The 22,248-nt window shown below is 41.0% G+C and overlaps 1 protein-coding gene and 1 long non-coding RNA gene across 2 annotated transcripts in view; one reads left to right on the top strand and one right to left on the bottom strand.

Annotated features, from left to right (window-relative positions):
- Positions 1 to 20,301, bottom strand: part of LOC116090214 — an 81,957-nt gene extending 61,656 nt beyond the window's left edge. Inside the window, exons 1-2 of the long non-coding RNA XR_004118609.1 lie at positions 19,942 to 20,301; positions 18,475 to 18,739 (exon numbers count right to left, since the gene is read on the bottom strand). This is a non-coding gene — a long non-coding RNA (uncharacterized LOC116090214). The remainder of the gene's footprint in view (positions 1 to 18,474; positions 18,740 to 19,941) is intronic.
- The window catches only part of Cd302 (CD302 molecule), a 36,645-nt gene that overhangs the window by 8,521 nt on the left and 5,876 nt on the right, over positions 1 to 22,248 (top strand). Inside the window, exons 2-5 of the mRNA XM_031370375.1 lie at positions 5,158 to 5,268; positions 17,763 to 17,879; positions 18,543 to 18,713; positions 21,222 to 21,248. Of these exons, the coding sequence (XP_031226235.1) occupies positions 5,158 to 5,268; positions 17,763 to 17,879; positions 18,543 to 18,713; positions 21,222 to 21,248 (426 nt within the window). The remainder of the gene's footprint in view (positions 1 to 5,157; positions 5,269 to 17,762; positions 17,880 to 18,542; positions 18,714 to 21,221; positions 21,249 to 22,248) is intronic.

Below are 22,248 nucleotides of genomic sequence, written 5' to 3'. Positions count from 1 at the left end.
GGATGCCCACATATTCACCAATGAGGTGATGGATAAAAGCATACATTATATAGCAGTGAGAAATAAAAACCCATAGATGCAAACAACAAAACAAGTGAACCTCATAAAAGTAATATTTATCAAAAAAGCCAGACACAAGCATAAAAATCCAAAACAAGAAAAGTTAATCTCTGTTTTTGTTTTTGTTTGTTTGTTTGTTTGGTTTGGTTTGGGGGTTTGGGGGTTTTTTTTTTTTTTGACTCTTTTTGAGACAGGGTTTCTCTGTGTAGCCCTGGCTGTCCTGGAACTCACTCTGTAGACCAGGCTGGCCTCAAACTCAGAAATTCACCTGCCTCTGCCTCCCAAGTACTAGGATTAAAGGCATGTGCCACCACTGCCCAGCCTTAATCTCTGGTATTCTAAATTAGGGAAATAATTTCATTTTGGGAAGGGGGAGTAACCAAAAAAACATTAAGGTTAATGTTCTGTTTCTTCATTTTGCTAATGACTTGTGAGGATGTATTTTTCACTTTTGAAAACTCACGAAGATCTAAAGCTATGGCTTGTGCTTTTTTGTGTATGCTTTTGTTCCATGACAAGTTTACATTTTAAAAAGTGTTTAACTAGTTTAAACTAGTGAGGTGTTAGCACTGGCAGTAAGGTCAATTGAGTTAAACTTGAAGATACGAGAAACTATTGAGGCTCAGAAAGGAGCAGATAAACTCAAAGCATTTGAAGAAATAAATTGACATATGGAAATGAAGAAGAGGATTTATTCACTTAGCCAAGTATTTGAAATCCTTAGTGTAGGTCCCTATCCATGGGAGGAAGACATGAAGAGTGACCGTGGTTGATAATAGCTCCATATTCTGGGAATCTTGCTCCATATTAGCACACACATGCTGTGTGCTTGATATGCCTTATCTATCTAATGTTAACAGCAATGATCCAACTGTCTTAGTTAAGATTTCTATTGCTGTGAAGAGACACCATGACTACACCAACTCTTATAAATGATAGTAGTTAATTGGGGCTACTACAGTCCAGGGGTTTACTCCATTGTCATCATGGCAGGAAGCATGAGGGCACGCAGACATGGTGCTGGAGAAAGAACTGAGAATTCTACACTGGAACAGCAGACAGTAAGGAGAGGGGGGGAGGGAGAGGAAGAGAGAGAGATTGGGCCTTTCCTGAGTATCTGAAACCTCAAAGCTCACTCCCAGTGACACACTTCTCCAACATGGCCACACCTACTCCAACATGGCCACACCTACTCCAACATGGCCACACCTACTCCAACATGACCACACTGCCATGCCACTCCCTATGAGCCTAGGGGGGCCATTTTCATTCAAAGCACCACACACACTAAATAGACACTCATCCTTTTCTCCCCTAAGAAAATACAGGAGACAAGATAAGCTGTCCAAGATGAACTCCTTCCTGTTCTAACATCTAATGTTTGCTCCCCCTGTGCATTTACATTGTCAATGGATGGTGGCTTATGAGAGAAAGATCTGTGTGGTACTATTGCAGGTGAAAGCAGCAATAGGTCGAAAAAAGGTTGTTACAAGCCGGGCGGTGGTGGCGCACGCCTTTAATCCCAGCACTTGGGAGGCAGAGGCAGGCGGATTTCTGAGTTCGAGGCCAGCCTGGTCTCCAGAGTGAGTTCCAGGACAGCCAGGGCTATACAGAGAAACCCTGTCTCGAAAAAAACCAAAAAAAAAAAAAAAAAAAAAAAAAAAAAAAAAAGGTTGTTACAGAAAAGGGGTCTGGTCCTTCCAGGATGAGAAGATAAAGAAAATATTCATGACCTAGAAGTAGATGTAAAGACATAAAAGTCTTTATTTTTATTTTAACTTTTAAAAAATTTTTTTCCTGGTCTTTCAAGACAGGGTTTCTCAGTATAACCAGCCCTAGCTGAACTGGACTCATTTTATAGACCAAGCTGGCCTCAAACTCACAGAGGTTTGCCTGCCTCTGCCTCCTGAGTGCTGGGATTAGAGCCGTGTGCCCCATAAAAGTCTTTTTAAGAAGGCCAGGCATTCGTAGGAGGAGAAGAGATGGAGGGTAAAGTGGAGGTGGCTGGGTGCTACTTCTTGGGAAGAGAAGACTCCTGGCTGCTCTGGTACAAGCTTTCCATTAACTGCCTGGCTTTCAAGCCCTCTCAGCTTCCCTCCTGCCCATAGCTGTCATTTCTAGCCCCTCAATCTTTCTGGATGTTATTGCTTTGTAAATCTTAGGATCACACCACCAGGTTGTCACAATGTGTAATGCAAGTGTTTATAAAACAGCAGAAGGGGGATGGGAAAGATAGTATCAGTTGGTATTCATGGATTTACAAACACACACACACACCAAGAATATCCAAGCATAGTAGCATATGCCTTTAATCCCAACACTGGGGGACCTGAAGCAGGCAGATCTCTATGAGTTTGAGGCCAGCCTGGTTTACATGGCCAGTTCCAGGCTAGCTAGGACCTCCCAGTGAAACTCTGTCTCAAAACCAACAAACAAACAAACAAACAAAATACATAATAGGAAGGAAAGCTATCTATATATAAAATGAATTATCTTAGAATATTCCCTCACCCTATCATATTTTGGATGATTTCCCTATTAAAATTGGTAACATGCAACTCATACTTGGGATGATTTTAAGTGAAATAGTCACATTTGTCCTAGTTGACATATGAGTGGCCTTAATAGATTGATGAGACTTTTAACGCAGTTTGAGTGTGATATGACAGTTCCCTTTATGATCCATCAATCTTGTTGTTCTGTCATCCTTTGGCTACATAGTAGCTAATATAATAGAGCCAACAGGAAAAGGAAAACATGGTGTCTTTCTTTAGGGTTTCCGTTGCTGTGAATTGACACCATGACCAAGGCATCCCTTATAAAGGGATCCCCTATACATTTCATTGCAGCTGGCTTACAGCTTCAGAGGTTCAGTCCATTAACATCATGGTGGAAGATATGACATCATGCAGGCAGACATGGTGCTGGAGGACCCAAGAGTTCTATATCTTCATCCGAAGGCAGCAGCAAGAGACTTTATTCCACACTGGGCTAGGCTTAAGCATATATATATATACATATATCCTTATATACATGTATATACATGTAGGCAGCCGCTCGGACGATCGAATCCAAGATGCCGGTGGCAGCAGCAGTGATAGATGATTCCACTGTGCAGGCGCCCCTCCCGAGCAGGATCATGCAAATTAGGTGTCTCCCGAGTGGGTGTATGCTAACCAATCATACACCAAACCCGAGCAGGTGCATGCTCAAGTCCCTCCCAAGCAGGTGTATGCTAATGAGGCGATAGCTGGGAACCAATCCAGGAGGACTTGAGAGCTTGGGCTCGAGTATAAAAGCAGCGCTAGCAGAGCAGCTGGGGACACGCCATTCCACGCCACGCCATTCCATGCCACTCCACAGAAGAAGAGCAGCAGCAACTAGCAAGAGCTGCCGCTGCCGCCACCTCCGCCCCATTTCACAGAAGCAGGAAGAGCCGTGGCACCTAGAAACAAGAAGCACGATTCCACGGAGGCTGGCGGCGCCTGGGAGGTGGGAAGAGCCGTAACACCTAAAAGAGCCTTAACACTTAGGAACCTAAAAGAGCTGTTAACACTTGGGTACCTAAAAGAGCTGTTAAACACAAAAGAAAACTCCTGAGTAAACCGTCGAGAGAAGAAGTCTCAGTGTTCTGACGTCATTGCGGCCGGCCAGCAAAGGCCCACCACATATACACATATATATGTATGGGTATATATATACTCATATATATACACACATATACAAATGAGACCTGAAAGCCCCACCTACACAGTGACATACTTCCTCTAACAAGGCCACACCTCCTGATAGTGCCACTTCCCATGGGCCAAGCATATTCAAACCACCACACATGATATGAGAAACACTTTCCTTTCTTGACTGACTTCTGCTCACCCTTCATCTCCCAGAGAACTAGGAAATAATCTATTTTGGTGTCAGTGCTCTCTCTGCTGTCGGAGGTCAAGGCTAAGAAGTACTAGCAATAACTTATGTCATAGTCTGAACTCAGTAAGATCAAGAATATTGAATTAATTGAGATGAATGTGGCTGACTACTCAGCTCTGATCTGTATAGGAGTACTTGCTTCTATACCTTTATATTAAATTATACCACATACAGAACTTAAAAGTAAAACAATACAGGTATGATCTTGCTGATTTTATGTCTACTGAAATTAATAAATCTCCTTTTGTTCCTCCAACTTGTTTCATTGAAATCAAGTTCTTACTGACTTCTTTTTGCTTAGAATGCTAAGCGATGATATCCTGGGTCTTAGGCTTAAAGGTTTCATATCTTCATAATGAACAAAGAAACCAAGGTAGAGACAGAGAAGCCATTCCTAAATAGCAAGAGCAGAAAAGGTAAAGCTCAGCTTCATAAAGCTACAGAATCTTTATTAATAAGATGTTAAATTAAGGTTATACAGGGCTTGAAAAATATAGCTTAGTGGGAGAGCAGATGGCCAAGTATACACGAATCCCTAAGTTCAAATCCTAACCACCACCCCCAACTCACACACACACACACACTCACACACAATCGCACAAAGAAAATAAAAGAAGACATGAACATCAGTCTTGCTTACTTGTGTATTAGTAAAATTTGCCTGAATATTCATATTCTAGATTTGAGTCCTTGCAAGGAGAATTTAAACAAAAAGATTTTGCAAAATTTGTAAGACTTTTAAAATTATTATTATATATTACAAAGATAGCCTTCAGAGGTTTATTGTGCAATTTACATAATATTTTATTATATTTATATATAGATTACTATAATTTATTGTAACTGTGTTCCAAGAATTGATGACATGAGCTTTTAACTCTGACTAGTTCATTTCCTTGCTAGCTAATTGGCTTGGTGATGATGCTTCATTTGTGTGTCTGAATTGCTAAACAATCAAGAGACAGACTTGTAACCACACTGTGTAGTCAGAAGTGCATCACTGGCACATTTTTTTTCCTACATGTAAAATAGAGAAAAATGATTTCCTTTTGCACTGGTTGATTTGTTGTTTTAACAAGGAAAATGACTTGTGTCTATGTGTGGACTTTTAATATTCAATATCCTTAGCATCTGGAACTCATATTAATAGTATTTTTTTTCTCCAAATAGACTGTCCTTCATCCATCTGGGTTCAGTTCCAAGGCAGCTGTTACACTTTTCTTCAAGTAACCATCAGTATGGAAAACATAGAAGATGTCAGAAACCAGTGCATTGACCATGGTAAGGAGCTTTTAAAAACAGTGGTGTTCCTAATGTCTTTTAACTGTGTCCCAAGAATTGATATCAGACAGTGGAAATGGACATATGCTTTCTCTCTGGTTGGAAGGCAGTTGTTGAACAGCTATACCCAAATTGGATTGACAGAACCATAAAGTACATCAGTACATAGTGACTGTGTGTGCTGTGACAGTGTCACCTGAGAGACACTGACTGAGAGGCCAATAACCTAGAGCAGTGGTTCTCAACCTTCCCAGTGCTGCGACCTTTTAATACAGTTCTTCATGTTGTGTTGACCCCAACCATAAAATTATTTTTAATATTACTTTATAACTTGAATTTTGCTACTGTTATGAATCATAATGTAAATAAATATCTGTGTTTTCCGATGGTCTTAGGCGGCCTGTGTGAAAAGGTCAGTTGATGCCAGAAGGGGTCTCGACCCACAGGCTGAGAACCACTAACCCAGAGTGAGCCTGATCTAATCTGTTCACTTCTCTCCAGCAGAGGACAGTCCTCAGGATTTCTTGCACAGAATTTCAAGCTTGGAATGGGTAGGAATGAGGAACTTTTTCCTAAAGTATCTTTTACCCAAGTTTTACAAATTGCTTTTTTAAAGTCTATTGTCCCAGAGGTTAACATAAACAACCTTAAATAGATGCTATCAACCTATATCCACATGTTGCTCACAACATGTACTGTGGGTGATAAATTGCTTTCAACTGTAGCTTTTTTCATCAATGATATTAGAACTGAAATCTCTCTCTCTCTCTCTCTCTCTCTCTCTCTCTCTCTCTGTCTTTCTCTCTCTTCTAGTCAATGACATGGAAGGGAAACATAGAGAAGAATGTTTAAAATCAGAGCTTTCCATTCAACTTAGCTCATAAAACCTTGAGGATGTAGAGAGTCCAAGGCATAACAAGATCGATTATATTTTCTTAAAATATTTATTTTATGTGAGTTTTTTTTGGTTGGTTGGTTTTGATTTGGTTGGTTGGTTTTAGGGACAGAGTTTCTTTGTGTAACCCTGGCTGTCCTAGAATGAACTCTGTAGACCAGGCTGCCCTCTATCTGTCTGCCTCTGTCTCTTGAGTGCTGGGATTAAAGACGTGCATCACCACTTCCCAGCTCTCTTTTATGTGTCTTAATGGTTTGCCTGCATGTATGCATGTGCACCACATGTGTGCCTGATGTGTGACAAGGTCAGCATGGATGTCAGATCTCCAGGAACTGGAGTTACATATGGTGTGAGCCACCATACAGGTGCTGGGAATCAAGCCCCAGTTCTCAGCCGGAGCAGCCAAGTGCTCTCTACCTCTTGATCCTTCTACATTGTGTTCTTAAATGAAAGTTAAATTTGAACAAGCTGAATACTCAGTGTGTAAACAGCCTGAGTACATGAATTCAAATGACCTCAAAGCATATAATTAACTTGGTTACGAGGCTAGGTAAAAGTTCAGTTAGTGAGAGTGGACTACAAGTATTTCCTGGAAAATTCATTTCCATTGTCTACCAAGTCTAGCATTGTGCTTAAGCACTTCATAGTCTACATGGCTTTACCTATCATACCTATTGATATCATAATCATAACAGACCTATTGGGCTGTTTATTTTGTCTCCTTTATCAAAATTAAATTCATGTGTTTGTTCAAGATTACACAGACTAATAATAACAGAAGACAAGATTCGGATCTAGGGCTGCTGCTTGCATTTGTTCTCGTATGTTGGCTTGTCCTTGAACTTTCTCTGGCTATCCCTCTCCCTCTCCCCTTCCCCCCTCCCCCTCCTCCTCCCTAGGGATGGCCTCTCTTACAGTCTTCAAAGATGGCTGCCATCAAGCTTCCTGACCACTCACTTATGCCTTACAATCTATTTGCCCTCCCCTTGATTCTAGGCTGGCCTTAGTGCCTTGCTTGCTCAATTCCATGTACCATCCAGAGAATATCTGAGGTCTAGGCCTTAAGAAGACTAGTAAATTTTGTGGAAGCCAAGAGAGGAAATTGATTCAAGGAAGAGGAAATAATTAGCTGTGTTACATGCTCAGGGGGGTGGAGGGCAGGAACTCATCCTTGGACACCCTAATGTGGGTGCCATTTATGATTTACACAGAACTCTCTAAGCAGCTCAGAGCAAATTCCTAACTGAAACACATTTTTTTAAAAAAAAAAAAAAGCCAGAAGAAAGGTTGGGGAAATGAGTATAGATAATTCATCTCTTGCTGAAAAAAATCCAAAGGCATCAGGGCAGCAATTACAGAGGAACAATTGAGTACAGCAGGAATGAGTCTTAAGGGGCAGAAATAGCATCAGCTTATCTTAATCCTGAACACAGTTCTTAACAATCACATACAACTTACTGACAATATCAACTTACTGTAAAACAAATAAACAACAAACACCCCCACACACAGGATTCCTAAAAGTGAAGTCAGTGTTTGTTACATATCTTGGCAAATTATTCTTTGTATTCTAATTTCATAATATGTAACTACTTTAAATGATTATATATATATAATATACATATATATATATAGACAAAAAGTCCCACAAAATGCCCAGCCAGTTCTGTTGTTCATGTCTGTGATGTGGGTGAATACAGAGGGCAGCCTGCAGTGGGTTGCCTTCCATCTTGCTCGACAGGGTCTCTGGTTCTCTGGTTATTCACTGCTTCATATGCCAGACTAGCTGGCTGTGGGCTTCTGGAGCGTTCTGTCTCTACCTCCTGTCTAGCCCCAGGAATACTGTGATTTTATACATAGGCTGTGGCATCAGTGTTAGTGAGTTCTGGGCATCTGAACTCAGTCCTGATGTTTGTGAGGCAAGCATTTTATCCATCGGACCATCTCCTCAGTTCAAATTTAACAAGTAATATTTGAGACAGGCCCTCTCGCTACTTACACAGGCAGGTAGGTGGCAGCCTTACAGTAGCTGGGACTGCAGACATATCTCACACTCTCAGCAAAATCTTTTTTTTAAAAAGACTGATTTTCATTTATGCATATTGTCCAGGCTGGCCTTAAACTCCTGTCTCAGTCTCCTGAGTAAAGAGGATTGCAAGCATTTGTCATAGGACCCCAACAAAATTTCTGTCTTGTTGAGTGTGCCCCCACCCCAGCCTGCCCCTGCTGCCCTGGGTGTCCTGGAATTCTCTCTGTAGGCCCAAGTCCCCATACATGCATGTGCTCCACCAGTGAACTGCTTACCCGTCCTTTGTTAAAGGTGTGCTTGGAGTAGAGACAGTTTATGTTTTTGGCTCTGACCCAAAAGACAAGCTCCTGTTACCCTCTTGTTGTTTTGACATTCCTTAGCTAAATCTAAAACCACTGGACCTCAGGTTTGAAACATGAGCTGGTGGGACTGGCCTTGAGTTCCTTAAAGGGGCTTTTACTTCTGTGGTAGAACTAAGTATCACCTCATCACACTTTTTTGAGACTCCCAACTCCATTCCTTAGAAATGCCCTCCCTGCCTCACCTCCCTGCCTTTAATCCTGGCACTTGGGAGGTGAAGTCAGGCAGACCTCTACATACTCCCAGCTAGCCAGGGTTACATAGTGAAGGGGGTGGGGAGCATGGGGACAAGGAAGTGTCTGGGTGTAGTGATACCCAGCTATAATCCCAGCACTTAGGAAGCAGAAGCAGGATGATCAGGGGTTCAAACCAGCTTGGCTGTCATGCTGAAACCCTGTCTCAAAAAATAAGGGCTAAGGGCAGCGGTGAACTCAGAGTTCAGTCCTTAGTGTCACGAGGGGAAAAGTGAAAACACAAACAAAAGCCCACCCTGACGGCTGATTTCAGTCGTCCACTTGACTGGACTGAGGGATGCCTGGGATATTTGGTAAATGACTTCTGAGGATGTTCATGAGAATGTCTGCACGGGAGAAAAGCCTGTGGATCCACAAACTTAGTATGCAAGCGCCTGCCCTGGAGTGAACAGGTAGTATATAGTCTGCTGGAGCAAGGAAGTTGAAAGGACAGAGGGACAAATGCCCTCCCCCTCTTGTTGTTCTTTCAAAAGCAGATGTGGTTGCTGTACAAGTCCCTTGGCCCTGCTTCCAGCCTCTTCAGCCTTGGACTCTGGACCTCACACTATTGTTAGGAGTATACTCGGCCTTCAGCCCCAGACGTAGGCCCTGTCCCTAAGGCATCTTCTCCTGTTCTAAGGCACACTGTACTTAGCCACTAGTAGCTTCCCTTGGCTCTCCAGTTTGCAAATGGAAGTTAGAATTTGAACCTCTTTGATCATGTAAGCCAATATAATAAATCCTCTCATAAAAAATGAAATAAGCACAATTTCCAAAAAATCATGAGCAAAACATTTTGAAAGACTGTAACATTTTCTACCTATATTTAATTAAAATCATATTCATTATAGAAAGGAAGAAATGGAAGTACAGTTTTATTGAACTAGCACATAGTTCGGTATGGTTTTGACGGGCTCTCGGTGTGTACATAGGCTAGTCTGGAGTGCTTAATCCTCCTGCTTCAGCCTCTTGAGACCTGAGACTTCTTGTGGCCTGGAGAAATGGCTCAGGGGTTAAGAGTACTGGCTGCTCTTCCAGAGGACCCAGGTTCAATTCCCAGCACCCACATGGCAGCTCACAACTGCCTGTAACTCCAGTTCCAGGGGATCCAACACCCTCACACAGACATACATGAAATCAAAACACCAATGTACATAAAATAAAAATAAATCATTTTTTAAAAAGTGTGTGTACCAAGACTGCCTGGCCACATTGTACATAAACGTAGTTATTTCCCCTGGAAAAGTTGGTGGCTATTAAATGGTGTTAATGGGTTGGCTTTTAGCAGGGGGCAGCAGGGAGACACAGTTTCCATTATATCAAGTTTATTTCAAGGAAAGTGAGCAGAATAGCAATTTTGCTAGTCTTAAGAGACTTGTTAAATGAGCTGTCCTCAGAAAACCATTTGCAGTCTCTTCATCTGTTTCAAAACAAGGTCGCACCACATAGTCTAGAAAGCCCAGGCTAGTCTCCAATTTCCCTCTAACTCGTGACCCTCCTGCCTGTACCTCCCAAATGGTGGGCTTATAGGGGTGCCTGATACCTTCCTCTTTCTCAACAATTTACAGTAGTTATATTAGATATAAACATAGATCCCCATAACTTAAACTATATTGGAGGTTGCAAACTGTGAAAAGACATGACTCTATATTAGCTCATTGACAAACCTTGTTTACCCTTTCATTAAAAATACAACCTATATATTTATCAGATAAGCAACTATTTATTGTGCACAAGCAAAAATGGCACCTGCCTGGCTTCCTGTGTGACTCAAATGTATGTTAGCAAATCAGATAAGATTGACTTTCAAACACTGAGCCGTTTTGCAGTCTGATTCTTGCTACTTGTTTAGAAGTCCGTGAAGTCCTGTCAGGCTCTTTGTTGAAGCAAGGACCCCATTTGAAAATTTTGGTCTTGTGTTTAGATGATGTCTTTTTCAGAGTTACGAGTGTACTCATTTCAGGGCTGGGGATATAGCTCAATGGTAGAGCGCCAGCCTCCTATGAGCATGGTCTTAGGTTTAATCCCCCAGCACCCACCCCAACCCCCAAAACCTAAAGTCTTACTGATATGAATTTTGTAAAAGGTCTTCATACATTTTTAATAATCCTACCATTTCTTTAATAATCTCACTGACTTTCACTCTACAAATTCCCATTTAATAGGTGAATTAGAAAGTTAGCAATATTAGTATTCTTACTTTGGTCCACGTAGTGTTTTGTTTAGACTCATGGGTCACTATGGTTTCTGTTTTCTCTGCTATATATGAACAGGGAGCATAAAGAACATTTAGAATATTTAATTTGGAAAAAATGCAATCACACAAAAGTCTTATCTTAAACCTATCATTGGGAAGGTTACAGAGAGCTGCATTTACCATTTCCCTAAGGCTCTGTGCTAACTGACTCTATTTTGGCTAGCATTATTCATGTGGTAAAATAACTGACTAAAAACGGTAAGGGCTGATGGGATGGGTCAATGGGAAAATGTACTCGCTTGCCAGGCAGGCCTGACAACCAGAGGTTCACCCCTAGAACTCATGGTACTCACCAAGGAAGGAAAGAACCAGTTCAGAGTTGTCCCCTACCTCACCCACATGTGTGCTATAACACCTGTGCACATATTCACACACAGCCCTCCCCCCAACACAAATAAAATTTAAAAAGATAAAAAATAAAGGTAAGCACTTCAAACTAAGCTGAAGTCTGCTCCATACACTATGTATGTTACATTCACTTTCGATTTACATTTTGTGAGAAAAAAGCTATTAGTCATAATGAGAACCAAACTACCTCATTAGGTGGTATTACTAAAAATGTGTTGTTACAAAAAAAAATATTTTGCCTGAGCATGTATATTCCTTAGGGATTCAACTGTCATTTTAAGAAAAGTGTGTCTTATTTGCCACATACAATCATTTAAGTCTCTATAGAATTTAATTAGATTACATATTTTAATTATTAAATAATTTAATATTTAAAATATTAAAGTTCCATTGGCTGCAAAAAGATCAAAGAAAAGGTAGGGAAAAAATCATTTCTGGATACTGAAGAACCCACCTGCCTCCATTTTAGGCTTAAAAGCCATCTTATAGTAATGACAAACTAGGGTTGTTCATGTTTAAGATTAAACCTCTGTTTCTCAAGGATTAGGCAATGCCCCACCTGTATCTTTAACTGTACTGTCAGTTCCAGGAATGGAAATCCTGTCTGTATCTCCAAAGTTGTTTGTAACCATCATGCAATCCTACCTTTGTTTCCAAAACTTCCATGACGCCCTGTTGCGATGACTACTTGATTTTGCCCACCTTGCAACCATGTCTTTGTGGCAGGAGTGACTAGCTTGTTAAGGTGTCCTGTTCCTGTAACCCCACCTATGTTGCCCACCAAAGCCCCCATTTGGAAAACCCCTACCTCCGAGCTATTAAAAACTTAGTCTTTCTCACAGCCAATGCTAACCTCTCAAACTCTACCTTAGGGGAAGGCAGCCCATGTACACAAATTTAAAAGCTTCCTTTAGTTAATTTTCTCCCTTTAATTAATATGGCCATGGTAATTTGAGTTGGTCTTTCTCCTCCCATCTATGGGATTAACAATTCCTCTTGTATTGACTGTTTTTTTTTGTTTGTTTGTTTGTTTGTTTTTTGTCAACTTGACACAATCTAGAGTCACGAGAGAGGAGCGAACCTCAAATGAGAAAACGTCTCCATAAGATCCAGCTATAAGGCAATGTTTTAATTAGTGATCAGTGTGGGAGGGCTCAGCCCATTGTGGGTGGTGCCACCCTGGGCTGGTGGTCCTGGTTCTATAAGAAAGTGGGCTGAACAAGCCATGAGTAACAAGCCAGTAAGCAGCATCCTTCCATGGCTTCAGCATCAGCTCCTGCCTCCGGGTTCCTGTCCTGACTTCCTTCGGTGATGAACAGTGATATGGAAGTGTAAACTAAATAAGCCCTTTCCTCCCTAGCTTGCTTTTGGTCATGTTTCCTTGCAGCAATAGAGACACTAAGTAAGACACCTCTATATGTTAAATATTGCTCCCGAGGATTTTTCTAGAGAAGCAATTTGGTTACACTTTACCAATAAGTACTAGAGTCGATAGTTAAAAGTACATATGGCATTTACTAGACAGAAAGTGGTATCAGTTGGCCCTGATTAAAAACAAAACAAAATAGGGGGCTGGAGAGATGGCTCAGTGGCTAAGAGCACTGGCTATTCTTCCAGAGGACTGGGGTTCAATTCCTAGCCCCAACATGGCAGCTCACAACTCTCTGTAACTCCTGTTCCAGGGGATCTGACACCTTCATTCAAACAAACATGCAGGCAAAACACTGATGTACAAAAAGTAAAAATAAATTTAAAAAACCATAAATTTTTGTAGGCTGCTATTATAACATTTATTTAAACTATTGCTGTGGGTTAATAGAAATAGTAAAGAACCAAATAATTAAAATGCAAGCTAATTGAAGTCCCAATTGAAATCCACAATCACTAGCTAAGAGCTAAAGAAAGATATCATACTCAATAAAATAAAATACTACAAAACAGTTGGTAATTTTCAGTTATCAAAACTGTGGATTTCATATTTTGTGTCCCTTTATCAATCAAGAAAAAACTTTTTGAATGTTATATAACATATATGAAATAAGAAATAAATATACATTATAAACTTGTAACAATAGCTGAACTACAATACATGTTTCTCAACAGGCAATAGGTGAGATACTGTGGGATTTTGATAAGAATGCCCCTCCTTATAGGCTTGTATATTTTAATGTCTGCCTCCCAGTTAGAAGGTATTAAGTGTGGCCTTATTGTCACTGGGGCTGGACTTTGAAGGTTTCAAAAGCCCATGCTATTCTCAATCAGCTTTCTCTGTCTCTTGCTTGTGGATCAAGAGGAAAGCTTTTAACTATTTCTGCAGCATCATACCTGCTGCTGCCACTCCCCCCATTGATGGTCATAAACTCTAACCCTCTGGAATCATGAGCTCCAAATTATACGTTATCTTTTATAAGTTGCCTTGGTCATGGTGTTTTGTCAGCACAATAGAAAAGTAACAAAGACACTAGTTGGCACCAGAGAATGGACTATCGTTGGAACAGGCCTGTGGGTTATTTTGGAAGAATATAGTGTTTGGAACTTTGGACTAAGAAAGCAGTTGGATGCTAAGAGGGGCTTAAATGGTCATCCTAGTAGGTCCTGGAAGACAGTCATACTAAGAGCAATGTGGACTATGGAGGTCCACCTCAAGAGATTTCAGAGACAATATTAGCAACTGAGCTAGATGTCTTGTGATATTTTGGCAAAGAATATGGCTTCTTTTTCTCTTGTCCTAAGAATATGCCAGAGGCTAAATTGTAAAGTTTTAGACCAATTTCATTAGCAGAGGAGATTTCAAGGCAGTTGAATACTAACTTGTTCACGAGATTATTAGTAATCATGCTTACGCAAGACTATAATGAGAAGGAGCAAGAAGAAATATAAGGCAAAAAGAAATATAAGATCAAGATGTAAGTTCTCAACTACTCCTCCAGTACCTTGCCTGCCTGCCCACGGTCACAGTTCCTCCTACTGATGGCCACAGACTCTAGCCCTCTGAAACCATGAGCTCCAAATTAAATGCTTTATAAGTTGCCTTGATACAGTTTGAAGAGAAAAACACCACCAGGAAATTTAATATTGAAGACAAGGATTGTGCTGAAAGAGGAGAGGCCTGATGTGAACCAGAATAGAGAGAGTGGTTCCCTTAGGGTGAGAGCAGACCCAGCTAATCCTCAACTTGCATTTTCTTATCCTAAAGAGCAACAATCAAAGGTTATGCAAATGTAGTTCGAGGAGAGAACCAGGCCCCACCCCAAACAGGTGGCCATCTTGGAAGCATTTGCTGTGTGATTCTAGCTTGAGTCATGAAAGATACACAAGTTTGTAATTTTCCTTCACTCCTCGACTAAGGAAGGCTGCTGAGGCCAAATGGGTTGCAGGGGAGTCCCTGCACAGAGGCCCTTAGAGGTCACTGCTTGAAGCTGTAAAATGAAGCCTGGATTGCATCTGAGACTCTGGGATATAGGAGGCATTAGCGCTATGGGAAGTCTGCCAAGGAGAACTGCATACAGGAGTAGAGCCAGCCCAAGAGATGGGTATATTGCAGTCAGCAAGTCTGGAAGGGCAGAGCCTCTCAGCTCTTTGGAAACAGACAGGGAACTAAAGGATTTGGAGTTTGCCCTGCTTGGTTTTGGTCTTACTTTGGTCCACTATTTCCTCACTATACCCCATCCCTTCCTTTTGGAATGATGTATACTCTGTGCCATTGTATGTTGGAAATATATAACTTACCTTTTGGTTTTACGGAGCATGCAATTAAGAGATTTCTTTGAGCTTCAGAGGAGACTTTGGACTTTGAGATCATTCTGAGACTGTGAAAGACTTTGGACATTTTTGACGTTGGACTAAGTGTATTTTGCATTATGATATGACAAGCCTATGGCGAGCAGGGAGTGGTACCTTCTTAGTGGCTTTCTGATTTCTGTGACAGAACACCCTGGACAAGTCAGCTTATAAAAGAAAGCATTTCATTTGGGGCTCCTGGTTCCAGAGGGTTAGAGTCTAAGACCATCACTGGGGAACATGGAAGCAGCTAAGGAGGTATAGCACTGGAGTAACAACTGAGAGTTCACCTCTTAATCCACAGGCAGCAGGCAGAGCGCTAACAAGGTATGGCACAGGCTTTTGAATCCTCAGATGTCAAGTGACACATCTCTTCTAAGGAGGCCATGACTACTAATCCTTCTCAAACAGTTCCACCAGCTAGGGACCAAGAATTGAAATACATGAGCCTATGGGGACAGGACTTCTCAGTCTAACCACCATTGCTATAAAGCATGAAATGCCTAAGAGATTAAGAAGGTGGACTTAGAAAGCCTAGCTGCGTTCTGACTTTAAAGGAGTGACTTAATTTTTAAAAACCCTTTCATAATCACGCAATAATTGTTATCAAATTTTTAGAAAAACATTTGAAAATAGTTTTTTTAAAAAGCAAAACCTAAATTGGACGATCCTGAGATAATCATTAACATTTTGGTAACTGTGGTCCCAATCTTTCAATGTCCTGAATAAGCTGTAGTGACTTTTGCCTGAGAAAAGCAATGTGTGTCCAGTGCAATGTGTGACTGATCATTGTGCCCATTTGGAGTGGCAGCCAATGACCTAATACAGAATATAGTATGAAGGATTGCTCAGAGAATATGTGCTTGTGATATGTATCACCAAAATTTTTCCCCAAAAAATATTGTCCTAATTTTACTGATTGCCTATATTACCAATACCTAATTTTCTACATCAAACGCTAAGTTGGCTAGTCTGCACATCGGAAAGTTTAATTCTCATCTTTCACAAAACTGTTACTTTTGTGTGGATGTATGTTTGTGTCCCTTCACAGCAAAGCAAAAAAACAAAAAATAAAAAAACCAACCAAAAATATTGACTAAAACAGTATTTTCAAAGAGGAAAACCAGAAACTGAGCAGACTCTTACAAGACAGAAGCAAACACTTTAAAAGAAATCGAGTATTAAGCTAGGTGGTGGTGGCGCATGCCTTTAAACCTAGTGCACCATGTGCACACCTGTGTTCAGAGGACAACCTTTGGGAGTCGGTTCTTGCCTTCCACATCACTGAGGCAGGGGCTCTCTTAATTTCTGCTGCTATACTTCAAACTACAGGCTAGCAGGTCCACAAACTGCCAAGCAGTTCTCCTGTGTGTGCCTCCCATTTCTATGTAGGCATGTGGAGATTACAGATGTCACCACACTGCCTTTTGATGGGGGTTGAAAGGATAGAACTCAAGTTGCCAGGCTTACAGGCTTACCTGAGCCATCTCCCAGGTCCTAAACTTTTCTTTTTCTACCAGTGAGAAAGTTTCATGTGTTATAGTTGTTTTTGTGATAAATTGACTTTTTAACACTATCTCTTCTATCCCCCACCACCACCACTCCCCCCTCCGCCTGGTTTTTTTTTAAGATTGGATATCTCTGTGTAGCCCTGGCTATCCTAGAACTTGCTCTGTAGACCAGGCTGACTTCAAACTCAGAAGTCTACCTGACTCTGCCTCCCAAGCACTAGGTTTAAAGGCATGCGTCACCACCACCTAGCTTAATACTCGATTTCTTTTAAAGTGTTTGCTTCTGTCTTATAAGAGTCTGCTCATTCTGGTTTTCCTCTTTGAAAATATTGTTTTAGTCAATATTTTTGTTTGGTTGGTTTTTTTATTTTTTGTTTTTTTGCTTTGCTGTGAAGGGACACTGTGACCATAGGAACTCCTATAAAGGAAAACATGTAATTAGGGCTGGCTTACAGGTCAGAGGTTTAGTCCATTATCATCATGGTGGTGAGCATGATAGCACACAGGCAGACTTGGTGCTGAAGAGCTAGCAGAGAGTTCTAACCTAGATCTGTAGGCTCCAGGAAGAGAGGAGTCACTGGGCCTAGCCTGAGCTTTTGAAGCTTCAAAGGCCACCTCCAGTGACAGACTTCCTCCAACAAGGCCACAGCCCCTATTCCTTCTCAAGTAGTGCCACTTACTGATGACTAAGCGTTCAAACATACGAGCCTATGGAGGTCATTCTTAATCAAACTACCACAAGTATGTTTTGAGAAACCATTCCTATATATGTATGATACCTGAGTACAGGTCTACATGAGCCACATGTATGTAGGTCAGAGGACAACTTGTAAGAGTCAATTCTCTCCTTCCATCATATGGGTCCTGGCTTAGCCGCAGGTGCCTTCAACCTGCTGAACCATCTAAGCTGGTCCATGGTGTGCTTTGATTTTTGGACCACAGACTTTTTCCATTTTGTAGTTAACCACTCATGTTCCTGTCTATTTAAAAACATGTAAAGGTAAAACATACTTCACAGCTTTTACATACTCATGATTTCAATTGATTGTTGAAGTTGCTTTTCTTTTTAAAATTATTTCAGGAGCAGACATGGTAAGTATACACAATGAAGAAGAAAACGCGTTTATACTGGACACTTTACAAAAGCGATGGAAAGGTCCAGATGATCTCCTGCTAGGCATGTTTTATGACACTGATGGTAAGTGGCACTTGCTCTGTGAGGCATGACTGGTTTTGTTTGTTTGTGTGTGTGTGTTAGTAAGACATCAGATGTTTGGTTCTTTAATTCATTAGACCAGTGGTTCTCAACCTCCCTAATGCGGCAGCCCTTTAATGCAGCTCATGTTACAGTGACACCCAGCCATAAAATTTTCATTGCACAACTGTAATTTAGCTTCTGTTAGGCTGGCCTCGAACTCAGAGATGTGCCTGTCTCTGCCTCCCAAGCTCTGAGATTAAAGGCGTGCACGACTATAAATTTTGTTAGTATACAGAACTACAAAGTATATGTATTTTATAGTGTCTCTATAATTTATATGTAATATACAAAGTGTGTATGTACACATAGACATAGATATTAGTCACATTTTAAATGTCATGAAATGACTAAGGTTAGTAATATTTAAACTATTTTAAGTTATTTAACCAAAAATTTTTTTTCACAAAAAATGGTATCTTTTCCAGAATCCTCTTAAAATCAATACCCTCTGATGATTATATGTAATATGATATAGTGTCCTTTCTACAACTTTTAGTCCTACAACCAAAAATTAGACCATTAAATATGTTCATACCTTTAATGAAAATATCTTCCTTTTGGGTCTTCCTTTTGAAAACTATCATCATGTTCCTTAATTGACAGATGCAACTTTCAAGTGGTTTGATCATTCAAATATGACATTTGACAAGTGGGCAGATCAAGATGGTGAGGACCTAGTCGACACCTGTGGTTTTCTGTACACCAAGACAGGCGAATGGAGAAAAGGAGACTGTGAGATCTCTTCTGTGGCGGGAACACTGTGCAAGGCAGCGAGTAAGTCTAGCTGTGTTTTCTCCAGTCTAGGAGGGATGGGGAACACAGGGTTAGTTTTGAATACGTTTCTTAGGCATGCTATATCTCACAAACAGAGGGATTAGGACTTCAGAACATAGCCTGGTTGTGTGCTAGTCTCTTGAAAGCCAAGTATTTCTCTAACATTTCAAAAGTGGGGCCAGATCATATGAAGCAGACATTTTAATTCTATGTGCCTAGTCTTAGGAGTTCCTAAGAGCCCATAAATTTCTTATATTTTTCAAAAGAATTTCCATATTCTCTTTGCCTGTGATCTGAATAAAAAGTAGTAAAGAATAATAATGCATATGCTTAAGATGTATTACTTTACTTTCAGGAACTAGATTCTCTACAAAACTACTATGTTTAGGTAAACAAAATGGCACTAAAATTGCATCATACTTCATGATGTAGTCTATATTAAAATATATTCACCTGATTTATTAAAGTTTATTTTAACAAAATTAACAAGTTCTACAATTTTCATGTTATTTGTTAAACCTTGAATGTCATTTGTTCTAACATTCTGAGTAACTATTTTCTCAGCAAATGTAAAGAGTTAAAACCTAATTCAACTGGTTCCCAACTAGAGTCATTTCAGAGAAGCAGCATCCCAACTTTAAACGCTTCTGTTTTGCTTTATTTCATGTATGTGTACTGGTGTTGTGAGCTGGGGCTGCAGAGATGGCTCAGTGCTTAAGATCACTCCTACTCTTCCAGAGGACCCTCGTTTAATTCCCAGCAACCACACAGCAGCTCACAACTGTCTGTAACTCCAGTCCTAGGGAATCTAATGCTCTCTTCTGGCCTCCAAGGGCACCTGTGCAAAGAAAAGTGCATACAGGCACAACACCCATATATCAAAATAAAAATCTAAAAACCATTGCCTTCTGACCTCTACACTGTAATAGGCACTCACCCCACAATCACCCTCATACACACACATGCAAATTGGCTCTTTTCATTTACCGTGTTTGAGAGCACCATTATACAAAACAAATACTAATTCAAGAATACCAGAAACAGAGACTGGAGAGATGGCTCTGAGATTTTAAGAGCACTTGTTGCTCTTGCAGAGGACCTCAGCACATACACAGCCAGTTCCAGATGTTCTGGATGCATCTTCGTTTAGGGTTATGGGTCCCCAGTCCACTCCACCACAGGGCACAGCCGCTCAGGGAGGCTGGAAACAGGAATTGACTGCGCTTACCCCATGTGGTCCCTGGGAGAATGTTGGGCCACAGGGCAGCCCCTGGACACCGCTCCAGGGATGAGGAAGCATAGTCTGAGGTGAGGAATGGCCAGAGCTGGTTTGGGAGTCCCCAGGCCTGTGACGTGGCCGGACTGGCTGGTTCTGAGGCTCTTGGACACCCAGGTGCCACTGGAGTTGGGGACCTGCAGGCTGGTCCTACATGGAGGGGATACAGGGGGAGACCTTGGCTTGTGGCTCTACAGGCAAAGGCCTTTGCCGTGGCTCCCCACAGCAAATCCTGATGGAAAGAGGCAGTCCATGTTTTTAAGGCATTTATTGTCATCGTGGAAAGTGGATGAGTAAGACCATACTGCACTTCTCAGGGTGGGCCTGAAGTTAAATACCTTTTGCAGGGAGGAGTATCTGGGAAGGAAAGCTTATTGGCTAAGCCCTCCATGCCTTTAGGTACCTCATTAAAATGGAGATCTGCCTTAAGTCTACATGACCACAGGTCACATCCTCTACATGTAGAGGGGCTTGGGGCATCGCCCTCACATGACTGATGGCCACAAATCTACGGGGTGCTGTGGCTAGTGACAGGGGCCTGGTACCCAGGAATCAGGCAAAGCGCCTAAGGTCCCTTCAGGGTTTCCAGGTCTTCAAGTCTTAACTCAACTGGGGGGCCAAGCTACCTTTCATAGTCCCACATCTTCTAACCTCATGGGCACTGGGTATGCACATGCACACACAGAAAACACTCAAATATATGACCTCTCAAACTATTAAAGACAAAACCACTGAGTAATTCCACAGCTGTTTACTTTTACTTGTTTTCTACAGATCCACAGCCAGAATTTTTTTCTCTCATTTGAATTATATTTTGTGACACTCCTTTATTCTTCTTCTAGCAACCAAGCTAATGCATTTGTCAGGCCTAGATATGTGATTTTTAAAAAGTAAATTGGAAGGCCGGGAGGTGGTGGTGCACGCCTTTAATCCCAGCACTTGGGAGGCAGAGGCAGGCGGATCTCTGAGTTCGAGGCCAGCCTGGTCTACAGAGTGAGTTCCAGGACAGCCAGGACTCCAGAGAAACCCTGTCTCAAAAAAACCAAAAAAAAAAAAAAAAAAAAAAAAAAAAAAAAAAGTAAATTGGAAACAGGTAAGATAAGAGCCTTGACGATGCAGTTAAGACGGGGATATAAACCTCATAGAGTATCCATTTTAAAGAAGTGTATATAAAGTAAATCCTATAAGGCATCCTTAAAATTTTTAATTTTGATTTTTCTTTTGCATTTTAGTCCAATATGACAAGAAGTATTTATCAGGTAAGTAACATTCAAATCTTAAAATTTTCATACATTAAAACATTTATTTAAGGGCTGGAAAGATGGTTCAGTGGTTAAGAGCACTCACAGCTCTTCCAAAGATTCTGAGTTCAATTCCCAGCAACCACATGGTGGCTCACAACCATCTGTAATGGGATCTGATGCCCTCTTCTTGTGTGTCTGAAGAGAGCAACAGTGTACTTATATAAAACAAATAAATCTTTTAAAAAGTTAGTTTAAAAATCCTGTACACTAAACACATACACATAAAATTCCTGATGTGTTAAGTAAGATACTACTGTAGGCCCACTCAAAAATATTATATAATATAAAGAGCTTTCACCAGAATATAGAAAAGTCTCTTAAAGTATGATACCACATTAGGGGCTGTTAAGATATATTAGAGAAATGGTTCAGAGGTGAAGAGCACTGGCTGCTCTTCCAGAGGACCCAGGTTCAATTCCCAGCACCACATGATTATTCACAACCTTCTGTGACTCGTTACAGGGGATTTAATGGTGTTCTAGCCTTTATGGACATTAGACATGAGCACAGTTCACAAACACACATGCAGTCAAAACACCTAAAATAAATATTTAAAAGACATGACATTTAAAGTAAATTATGCATGTAATGACTGCTTTTAAATAATTTTTTTCTGTGGAATTCTTAATGTTTTTGTAGGAAAGGACTATATACTGTTTAAAGGTTTTACCTTATAGTTATAAGTACAGTTCATAAAGAATATGTTAGACTTTAAATGCATTCTTAAGACTCAAACCTGTGTTTGGGTTGTTTGTTTTCAAGAGAGTTTTTCTGTGTAGCCCTGGCTGTCCTGACACTCTGTAGACAAGACTGTCCTAGAACTCAGAGATCCATTTGCTTCCTCTGCCTCTGCCTCTCGCCTCTGCCTCTCGCCTCTGCCTCTCTGCCTCTGCCTCTGCCTCTCTGCCTCTCTGCCTCTGCCTCTCTGCCTCTCTGCCTCTGCCTCTGCCTCTGC

Source organism: Mastomys coucha, unplaced genomic scaffold (assembly GCF_008632895.1).
Source record: "Mastomys coucha isolate ucsf_1 unplaced genomic scaffold, UCSF_Mcou_1 pScaffold15, whole genome shotgun sequence".
NCBI classification, from domain to species: Eukaryota; Metazoa; Chordata; class Mammalia; order Rodentia; family Muridae; genus Mastomys; species Mastomys coucha.
The sequence above is the reverse complement of the archived record's forward strand: the minus strand, read 5'-3'. Positions and strand labels throughout refer to the sequence as shown.